Genomic DNA, 11826 nt, shown 5'->3' with positions numbered 1-11826 from the left:
ACCAACGAGGACTTTAACACCTCCCTCACCTCCACCACAGCAGAGAGGTCGTGACCCCTGCTCCTCACCTCCCGGACCCTGGCTCTGATTACTTGAGGAGACGAGAGAAACAAAATACATGTTGTATTTGATACTGTAGAACCGGTGACAGTAAACAAACCAACATACAGTATAAGTGAATACAGGGTTTCTGTACATTTTTAAAGTGGCAATTTAAGGACTTTTAAGACCTTCTTAATATCAAATTGGCCAAATTGTGCCTTGTGAGCTTGTTGTTCTACAAGCTTGTAGATTGTAGAACATTTATCCGTGGAACACTAAATGTAATGCCTACAATTCCAAGTAATTGTCAGGGTGGGGGGTCCCAGTTCAAATATGATTATTTTGGGAGTCGTGGACTGAAAGGTTTGGCAACCCTTGCACTAAGCCACGGACCCCTAATAACTCCGAGAGTATACTACTACTAATGGTACCAAATGGACCCGTAAGGGTCCAGTCCATTTGGTTCCATTCACTCTCTGTGTGTCTCTGATAAGGGTCCATTCAGTTCTTGACTATGAAACATTTAGCTGAGGACCAACTGGTTTGTAGATTGACTCTACAGTTATATAATTGTGTTTATATAGTGCAAAATCACAACATGTTGTCTCAACGACACTTACATGTAGAGACAGCTCTACACATACAGAGACCCAACAATCCCCCCATTAGCAAGTGCTTGGCGGAGGTGGCGAGGGAAAAAACTCCCCTTTTAAAGGAAGAAACCTTGAGTAGATCGTAGATCTTAGATCTAGGTGGGCGGTCATGCCTTGACCAGTTGAGAGAGAGAAGAGAGAGGGAGAGGGTGGGTGGGTGGGGTGGGGGGACGCAAAGATAACAATAACAGCTATAATAACCAGCCATGGAAACCCACAATCCGCAGGCAGGAAGTTTCAAACCTACTCTTAAACATAGAGAGGGAGCCCGCCTCCCTGGACCAAAACTAACGAGACGCTTCCACGGGAGATTCTAGAGACCACAGGAATCCAAGGCCACTCTCACATAAGCACTCTGGAAAATGTCCAGTGAATCAGGTCAGGACATTGGTCCGGCGTTGGCCTTTCACACATGTAGAACGCAACAGGGCAATGTCCGTTTCAGATGTGTTCTGACATAACTGTAAATTGTCTGTTTGATTAAGCTAGGGGCAGCGTATGGTAGGCGCATTAGCTACTCCCACTTAACAGCATGAGGGAGATGCAAGGATCGAATCTTTTTTATTCATTTCCTTCCACTGGACGGATGAGTTGAATGGCTTGACATGCAGTCTCCCATTGATGCGCCCACACACAAAAGACACGTCTTTCGTACCATTGTAGGCCTAATGTAGATGAGTTACAACCAAAATGAGCAGTGGCTTGTTGCCCACATTACTACAAAAGGAAAGAGGTGTTGCTTGTGCTTTAACAATGTTTCATTTATGAGCCACTGATCACGGAAGTTCAATATGCGAATATTTCCGACTCAAACGGTAATAAAAACTGTTGAATGAATTAACTGGTTTTCAGTGAGCGTATCTCTCTCTCCAAACACCTCCGGGAGGGGAGGGGAGGCTCCTCTCTCCTCGACAATAAAAACATCACCAACACACCCACTCACTCAATGTAAATTCACCGGACTATTACCTTGTCCGTTCGCACACTGAGTCGTTTTGGTCGGCTTGGTCGGATATTAAACACACTTGACTCAAGGGAGCGGGCAGTGTACAGTCCGCTGCATGTCAGGTACTACTCAGTCGGACATATGCGTTCACACATAGAGCCCCACCGATTAATGTCTGGATAACTTCCAGTTTACAGTGCATGTGTGAAAGGTGCTCTAGAATACACAGTATGGCACTTTTATACGTGTTGATGTCTTATCTCCAACAGAGCAGGTTAGGTGTGCAACATAAGTTACCATGGCAATGTCAACCGGTAAGAAGTGAAATGTCTACATTACCTGGGAAATGTGGGAACATTCATCGTACATTTACCAATGGATCATCAAGGACACTCATCACCCCAGCCACAAACTGTTCACACCACTGGCTCGGGCCACGGCCAGGCAAGCGATACCAGTTGGCTTACAGCATGTATCAAACACCATTCCACCAGCTTCCATCTGGCAACCATACTGCTGAACTGCTGCGTGTTGTCTTGTCAACACATGTTATTCCTCGACATGCGTTACCAAAGGAAAATATGTCACTTACCATAGTTGTAGTTGTTCTTCAGATAGGTCTTCAGCGCCAGTCTAACTGCTTTACATTTACACCCATCTACACACACACACACACACACACACACACACACACACACACACACACACACACACACACACACACACACACACACACACACACACACACACACACACACACACACACACACAGTGTATAATATAGCAGTGATGGCATAGACCTTCTGTACAAATCTTCTTCATCTGTTCTGTTACAGCCAAACCAGTCACCCGCACGTGGATGAATGGATTCATCCACGTGCAAAACATAAATTCTAAACCAATTAAGAGTATTAACAAGAGCTTGTGACTAAACGATAACTACATTGGATCCATTGATACACAGGTTAATGTTGTCCATTTCCTGAATAGTAACAGGTTTTAGACATACAAGGTTTCCACCCGACAAGCGACAACACACAGATTGAATGATCTATTGATTGGTTACCGTTGGGCCCTTTACAATGCAGGTTGTGGGAGTCCATGGGAAAGTCTGGACTGGATTCTGGAAAAGAATGGAGAACAGAACGTAATTATATCCCTGGCAAAAGGACTTGTATTTTTGTTTGGTTGTGGGGAGGGACAAGCTGCTTAAAATAAATAAATAATACAGACATGATGACAGTAAACTAATCTAATCCAAACTATAGGATATGGACATGGTGAGATAGATTAGCTTCATCCTGCTACAGGTTAGATTGCTAACGTAATAGCCTTGATCCCCGCCTTTTCTCCCGAGGAGAAAAGCCTGGTCACAACCTAATACAGAGAGTGTCTAGGGCGGGACTTCCGTCGTATGTACCTCCCCACAGAAACAATCATTTTCGACCAGTCACAACACTTGTTTCATTCACAGAGAATGTGAGCAGATTCGTAAAGCCTCCAGTCTACGTCATTTCCTTGGGCGGTACCTCCGCCAAATTCCGCTTATTCCGGTACTTCCGTTTGGAACCCCACTTTGAGAACCACTGCCCAATGATTGGTCAGTAATCCAACCCTACCTGCTCACCTGAACACTACACTACAGTAGATGTTCAGTCACTACAGGTATTGAGATCTTGAGAGTCATATAATTGATTGATATCTTCTCCAGCCAATCAGAGTGTTTGTCACACCCTACAGTACATTGGTGCGGAGGGAGGATGCTAGCTGTAGGCATGATATGAGGTCAAAAGGTCACACTCACCTGGGTTACACCTGGATGGGTCCTGGTAGTACGGATCTGAGACAGAAAGACATTGTCACTTCACTAATAGTATTCATTCATTCAGAATATTTTTCACAGATAATTATTAAATTATAAAACATAATGCCAAAAAAATGCCAGTGGTTCTCAAACTTTTTCATGTCATGGACCCCTAAATGTATATGTTTTAGGATGCGACTCCCCCTTATGAAAAACTTTTGCTGAGACCCCATAAGAGAAGATTGTGTTGTTAAAACTTTTCAAAAATAATTTCCAATCGTTCAAAATCTTTAGAAAATAGAAGATCTACAAGCTTGCGTTTTGAGCTTGTGAAGACGGCTGTTTTCAAATAGCCTAAGTAAAAAAAGGGCTAGAGTGGTTAAACAGCTATATTAACTTATTTTGCTGGGGATCCCCTCGAGCCCCCTCAAGGACCCCAAGGGGTCACCGGACCCCACTTTGAGAACCACACAGGTTTACGGTATCTTCACCTCTTCCACTGTCCTCTGCTGATCAGATACCGTCGTTAACCAGCAGGGGGCACTAGCTCAACAACAAGGACTCAATCCCCTGCTGGCTTCCTTCCCATGAACACTTTACTCTTGTGTTTGTTGGCCCACACTGCTGTCCAGGAGAGAACCCAGGTGTGTGTGTGTGTGTGTGTGTGTGTGTGTGTGTGTGTGTGTGTGTGTGTGTGTGTGTGTGTGTGTGTGTGTGTGCGTGCGTGCGTGCGTGCGTGCGTGCGTGCGTGCGTGCGTGCGTGCGTGTGTGCTCGCGTGCGTGCGTGCGTGCGTGTGCATGTATGCAAATGTTTTTTGTTTGACTTGCAAATGATATATTTATTTATTTTGAAGAATTAATGTTTAATGCACCTACAGTATGAGATTCCACCTCTATTCGTGGCCTGTTTGTTTTTAGTAGTTTATCTGGAGCAAGGAATGTCTGGTTTCTGGCCTTATAAATAGAATTTGCCCATGTCTCTCTCTCCTCATGTTATTTGTTTTCTGATAAGACTGTACTCGAGACTAAGCTGGGTTTTTCTTTTTTTCAGACTTTTTATATGAAGATGTTGTTTTATTGGACGCATTGTTTTATGCAATGTTGTTTTATTACAAAATAATAATAATAATAGTAATAATAGCAATAATAACAACAACAATAATAATAATAATTCTCGCTCCTACTGGTGCAGGTGTTTGATTGGAGGACACTCCTCCCTGTAGTCCGCATGAGCGAACATAACCGATATTCAAGCCTCTGCTTACTCAGTTCAGTGAGTAACTGAGTGTTCAGTTCACTCAGTTCAAGCACTGAACACTCCTATGTTCAGTGTTTGACACCGTCATGCGATGAACTACTGTATAAACTGGACTTAAAACAATACACCTGTATTCCTTATCCTCTCCTCATTTTATAAATCGGGTGAGATTACGTGTCCCTTGATAACCTGAACTTTTCTTTTTTCAGTCGGTAGAGCTCTCGCCGTTAGACCACAAGGTCATGGGTTTGAGCCCGGGCACCATCAACTCAGCGTATGAGTAGCACGGCTTGGGTGCGGCCGGCAAGTCGTGCGGTTAAGTACTGGGCGCCGACGGTAGGTGTGGCGATCCACGTCAGCCATCCATCTCCCAGGGGTCCAGCGCATTGTAGCGAGTATACTGTAGATTTCCGCATTCTCGGCTAATACCGACAATAAGCCTCTCCGACCTAATTACTTCCGTACTTATTTACTTTGCATTGTGGCTACGTGTGTGCGATATTTGAAATCAAAGCTGAAGAAGACTTTTCCGCATTGAGATGCGTTGTGAACTTGTAGATCAGCTATTTTCACTATATTTTAAATTGTGTTGTTAAGTTATAATGTACTTTTTCCCTTCCTAGAAAAGTAGCAACATTTTCAAAAAGTACAGTGGAGTGAAAGTCATAAGTATCCAAAAATAATGTACTTTTTTACAGTCCCCCGCCGTCTTTTAGTCAGTTACCCAGCGTTGAACCTCTGTTCTTCTGGCCATAAATGGACACGCTCGGTGGTTTTACCGCCAGGAAAGCACATGTAGATACTTAAGCACCATAAATGTATACTACAAATCAACTCAACTCATGCAGGCCGGCCTGACATTTTGGTGGTCAACGGTATATTGCTGTTTTGGAGTGTGGTCAGCTCAGGGCGGCCATAGCTGGCTAGAGAGGGCCGTCCGGGAAACAGAAGGTCCCGGTTCCCAGCCCTAGCTGGTCTATGTGTGAAAGTGTCCCTGAGAAAAATACTTGACGGTAGTGCAAGTGATATTTATTTTTGGTTAAAACAAAGTTTTTTTTGTGTGTGTGAAAATGTTAACACTCTATTTTCTGATAGTAATCATTGCTATAGAGTGTTCAGTAACATGGGTCTCAATGTCTCTCCAGCTCTTTAGTAAACAGAAAATAAATACATGTTCAGATTTGTCCAGTCAGGAGAGAGTACCCATTTATCAGTTTCAATGTTATGTTCCCTTTCAAAAACTTTTTAAAATCACTTCCAATTTCACTTGTTCCTGTATGAGTTCTCTCTCCTGATAGGCAAAAATTGGTCTCCCAATCTGAAAATAATTATGTCTGTTTACTAAAGAGATGGGGACACAGGGAGACCCTGTTATACTCTATATTGTAGCAATGATTACTATCACAATACCGAGCTATTTATCACTTATTTTAACAAACAAATATACAGCATATCATATCACTTTATGCAACACAACCCCTATCTGCTCTTAGGGCACTGTATTAATAGCGCCACTGCTCGTAGGATGGCGAAATGCAGAGGACAAATTTCACGTATATGTGCAAAAATACAGTGACAAAAATACCCCAAAGACTGGAGACCAAATTATTATAATTTTTTATTATAATTATGCAAGCTGCCTGACATTTTGGTGGTCTACAGTATTGCTGTTTTGGAGTGTTTGTAAACTCGTGAATACTGCTGCTACTTTAAACTATCAAATAGTCTAGTACTAATAGAAATAATATCACTTTAATATCGTCGCTGTCGGGTGGGTCACTTTTCATGAAATGTAAAAAAGAACCAGCAGTGTTCCAATGGATCCAATGTACTTAATATTTATTCGCAAGCTCTAGTTTTCTTTGGTTAAATATGTATTAAACCCACAGACAGACTTAACGACTTACAACCTATTTTAGGCATGTCATTATTGGTCAATTTCTTTCAACACTTTTCAAAATCTTTGAAAACATCCAGTCTACAAGCTCAAGCTTGTAGATATGCTATTTCAGCTATACTTTTGAATGACACTGTCACACAACAAAGTATAAACTAAGTAGGCTAAGGCATTCATTTATGGGGAAAAAATAAAGTACATTTACTCAAGTACTGTACTTTGGACTAGTTTTCTGTACTTTTACTTCTACTCCACTACAACTCGGAGGCAAATATTGTACTTTTACTACACTACAATTATTTGAAAACTTTAGTTACTAGTTACTTTGAAGATTTTGATTATTATCACAAAACATACATTAACCACGTCAACCATATATACATTTCGACCGCCGATCTACAAGCTCACATTGTGTCGCAACGCGACGCATTGTGAGCTTGTAGAAGGTTTCTTTTATACATTTTGAACTTGTGAAATGGGACATTCTGCACAATGAGTAGTTTTAATTTTGGTACTTTAAGTACATTTTTATACCAATACTTTTGTACTTTACTTAAGTACATTTTTAATTCCAGACTTTTACTTGTAACAGAGTATGTCTACATTGCAGTATTGATACTTTTACTTAAGTAAAGAATGTTAGTAACTTTTACCACCACTGTACCTGGACCGTCAGCCTTGACGATAGCTTCAGGTGAGATGCAGACTCCTCGGTCGTAGACGGGCAGCTCGGAGCAGGCCAGGCTGTCGGGCCAGGTGTGGTTGTAGCGCTTCATCACCGGCTCACAGCCGGACCTGGCTCTCTCACACACGGCCTTGCAGGGTTTAATGGGTTCATGTTGGAAGTCGATGGTGCAGATGGGAGCGTACATCGCACACAGGAAGAACAACAGGTCTGCGCTGCAGCCTGTGCCTGTACGCACGCACGCACACACACACGCACACACACACACACACACACACACACACACACACACACACACACACACACACACACACACACACACACACACACACACACACACACACACACACACACACACACACACACACACACACACACACACACACACACACACACACAATACAGGGAGAGAGAGTTTATCTCGGCCATAGAACTTCTGTACACAGAGAAACTACCTTGAAATATATTTTAATGTGTGTGTTATTTTAAATACATTTGAAAAGGTGCTGCTATTTGTCTTAAACAGTTGGTTGTGTAGTGACAGAGACACAGAGAGAGAGAGAGAGAGAGAGAGAGAGAGAGAGAGAGAGAGAGAGAGAGAGAGAGAGAGAGAGAGAGAGAGAGAGAGACAATGAGACATACCATACAAATCCACATAAACTGTTCATTACGGACCTGAAGCCCAGTGACCATCAGTAGAAGACTGTGTTTGTACTGGTCAGCTCCCATGACCGACAGTATAGAAGACTGTGGTTGTACTACTGACCAGTAGAATATTGATAGAGTACTTGTCAGCTCCCAGTGGCCGACAGTAGAAGACCGTGGTGGTAGTACTTTTAATGTGGTCATCAATACAATCAAATCAATACAATGCCTTCATTTGTTATCTTTGTAAACATAGACCAAAAAGGTGTAGGCTGACGCCTTAGCTTATTGTGCCTATACCCTTTTAAGCTTTGAATAACTATCATGGTACTGGGCAGCTCCCAGTGACCGAGAAGACTGGTTCTACTGACTCTGTGTATTAAATGTGAAGAAGTTTGTACTGTCAATGGATTAATAAATAAAAGAAACTCGTAACACGTTAATACTCAAATATATAACACTCATAACTAAACAGGTCAATAAGACAGTATAACTAATGGGCTAATAATTAAGACATTCATAACTAAGGGGCTAATCATTCAAAAACTCAGGTTAATACATCATAACTAACAGCATAGTCGTAATGTGACTCATGGGCTACTGTATAACTGATGGGTAATAGTAATTAAGGCACTCGTCATAAGTAAGGTTAATAATTAAGACACCCATAAACTGACAGGTTCATAACAAACTCACAAACTCAAAGATATGCCAGGGACCCCATAAGAGAAGATTTTTACGACAGTAAATCAGCAGTGATTCTCAACCATTTTAATTTCAAGGACCCCCAGTTTGACACGCATTAGGCTACGGACCCCCATTTAATGGCATTTATAATTCTGGGACCCCAATTTATATTCTATTTTACTCTGAGAGTGTACAAATTAAACCAAATTTGGTTCCATTTGTACACTCGCAGAGTTACAGACCCATAAGGGTTCATTTGGTTCCTAACTATATCTATCATTTAACTGCGGAACCCTTGGAACTCCCTCAAGGACCCCTGGGGGTCCCCGGACCCCACTTTGAGAACCTCTGGTATAGTTGATTAGTTGAAGTCAGTCAGTCAGTCAGTCACTCAGACAGACAGACAGACAGACAGACAGACAGACAGACAGACAGACAGACAGACTTATCAGTCCTTCAAACTGCATTAGTCAGTCAGTCTCAATGAATTGAATACACAGGACCACAATGGAAACAAGCCCTTATAGGGCGTTTTTGTGCTTTCCTTTTAGCACCATTGTATAATCATACCACTGTAGGCTATACTTTGCAAACTGTTAATAAAGTATTCAGTCAGTCAGTCAGTCAGTCAGTCAGTCAGTCAGTCAGTCAGTCAGTCAGTCAGTCAGTCAGTCAGACAGACAGACAGACAGACAGACAGACAGACAGACAGACAGACAGACAGACAGACAGACAGACAGACAGATCTTCTTACCTAGCAGCCCTTCAAACTGCTCTATGGCCAGCCCTATAGTTAGTTTAGTTAGTTATAGTTAATAAGGTAGTTGGATAGACAGACAGATGTTCTTACCTAGCAGTCCTTCAAACTGCTCTATGGCCAGCACAGCGTTGTCCTGGGTGCTGTGGTGGAGGTGGTTGGGCATCTTGGTCATGTTCCAGGGCATGGAGCGACACAGCGGGATGCGCACGGGCTCGCAGGACGCAGCCTGCGCGCCCGGCGCGCACGAGAAGAGCCACACCACGCACACACACAGGCACAACATCATGATGATGATGATGATGATGATGATGATGATGACAGCTCAATCACAACCGCACTTCTTCAGTCCGATCAAAACAAAAACTTCTTCTGTCTGATCTGTTGGTAAAAAAAAGAGTTTTAAAAAGTCGTTTTCAAGCAAAATAGTCAAAACGTTCCCCACTTTCAGTGAAACAGTGTCTTCTTTGTTCGTTTTAATGGTAGATCATATAATTCTGTCACTTCAAGATGAGGACAAAACGGACGATCACGTCGACTTGTAGGCTCTACATAAACCAGGAGGAATGAGGTTTTTTTTTTTGTTGGAGATCCTTTTTCTTTTATATCAAAAATATTTGTGCGTTTTTCTTTGGATCATTGCTCCGGTATAAAAGCTGTCTCTCCGCCTCCGTGCGGGCGGTTCTTATTCCAAAGCCTTCATCATCATCATCATCCCTCCTCCTGGTCTCTGACCCAACCCAACCACTTTCCTCCAGGGGTGGAAGATTATTGTCTCCGCCAGGCCGAATTCGCGGCAGAGACGATGTTTTGCACCCTAGTGTCCATCCGTTCAGTCTGTGTGTCCCTCTGTCTGCAAGCAGCTAATCTCCGGCACCGTTGGCCCCATGGCAGCGAAACTGTGCACACACACTCCCTGGATGCCAGGGCAGAACCTCTGCCCCCAATTTTTCAGATCGGTTTGTTATAGCGCCACCAGGAGGACGATTTTTGCAAAACACATTTTTGGATATGTACTCCTATATAACAGGTCTATTCTCGTTTTCACCTAACTGCACTGATCTGCATGAAAACGTGAAACTTTCCCTAGAGGCCAGGGAAAAACCTCTGCCCTGCATTTTTCACATCTGTCTTTTATAGCCCCACGCAAATCAGTAGCTAAACAGCATCTCTATAGTCATGTGATCAAGACTGATCTGTCCGATTTTTCATATTCCATCCTGATTGGCTAAGATTGTCATCTTAAGTTTGCAGGAGTGGCCCGTTTTGAACAAAATGCCTCAAATCATGAACGCAGCGTCTGATTTTTATATTAAGCCTACAAAAAAAAACATCACGCAAATCGGTACACATTATCTCTATAGTCAAGTGATCAGAACAGATCCATCAGATTTTTCATATTCTATCCTGATTGGCAAATTCCAAACATTGCTGGCCCACAATAACCTACCTGACCTATAGAGGAGACCTGTGCTCTGAGGAGTTATTTTTTTCGAGTTATTTTTTTACTTGCAAGTACAATATGAAAATACTCTGTCACAAAAGTTCTGTATAGCATTTTTTTTACCTGAGTAAAAGTACAATATTGGTATCAAAATAGGCTTATAGGCTACTTATACAGCATCAAAGTAAAAGTAACCAAATATTTATAAAATAGCCCAAGGATAAAAGGGGCTTAAAATGGTTAAGGTATATTAGCCTATGCATAGGCTAATATACATGTATGTATATTGTAATACATGTATTAATAATCTAAATATACAGAGTAACTAATTAAAAGCTGTCAAATGGAGTAAAACGTACAATATTTGCCTCTGAGATGTAGTGGAGTAGAAGTAAAAAATAAATAAATAAAATACTCAAGTAAGTACAGTACTTGAGTAAATTGTCTCTGTCAGGTGGAAACCTCATGTGTCCAAAAAGGTTACTTTTAAAGCTTAAAATGCGGCGTGTTGTGAGCTTGATCTAATACTTTTGATACTTTTTGTGTGACGCTGTAGTATGATCAAGTAGGGCATTAACTTACGAAAAAAATACAAAAAGGTTAAAATATGGAGATAATAGGTTTCTGCCCGACAGCAAGGGGCAGAAAGGAGGCCTACTTACTGTAAGTTACTTTTAACCACTGCTTTCCTTACTTCCCTCTCCTCTCCTTCCATCCCCCCTCCTTCTATCCTCCGTTTCCTCTCCTCTCTCTTCTGTTATCTCCCCTCTTCTTTTTTTGATTCCATTTAGATGAAAAGTCAACAGCAATCCATTTACACAACTCACTCTTACCATGTCTCCATCTTCACCACCCAGTGTGTGTGTGTGTGTGTGTGTGTGTGTGTGTGTGTGTGTGTGTGTGTGTGTGTGTGTGTGTGTGTGTGTGTGTGTGTGTGTGTGTGTGTGTGTGTGTGTGTGTGTGTGTGTGTGTGTGTGTGTGTGTGTGTGTGTGTGTGTGCGTGCGTGC

The 11826-nt window shown here is 42.2% G+C and overlaps 1 protein-coding gene across 1 annotated transcript in view; it reads right to left on the bottom strand.

Annotated features, from left to right (window-relative positions):
* Window positions 1-10037, bottom strand: part of frzb (frizzled related protein) — a 13346-nt gene extending 3309 nt beyond the window's left edge. The window contains exons 1-6 of the mRNA XM_084085157.1: window positions 9468-10037; window positions 7265-7513; window positions 3446-3481; window positions 2708-2764; window positions 2234-2299; window positions 1-91 (exon numbers count right to left, since the gene is read on the bottom strand). The exon at window positions 1-91 is cut by the window's left edge and continues 114 nt beyond it. Of these exons, the coding sequence (XP_083941283.1) occupies window positions 1-91; window positions 2234-2299; window positions 2708-2764; window positions 3446-3481; window positions 7265-7513; window positions 9468-9663 (695 nt within the window). The 5' untranslated portion in view covers window positions 9664-10037. The remainder of the gene's footprint in view (window positions 92-2233; window positions 2300-2707; window positions 2765-3445; window positions 3482-7264; window positions 7514-9467) is intronic.
* Window positions 10038-11826: the final 1789 nt, after the last annotated feature.

This window comes from Gymnoscopelus microlampas (assembly GCF_963454915.1).
Source record: "Gymnoscopelus microlampas genome assembly, chromosome: 17".
Taxonomy (NCBI): Eukaryota; Metazoa; Chordata; class Actinopteri; order Myctophiformes; family Myctophidae; genus Gymnoscopelus; species Gymnoscopelus microlampas.
Note: the sequence above shows the minus strand (reverse complement) of the source record. Positions and strands in the feature narration are given on the sequence as shown.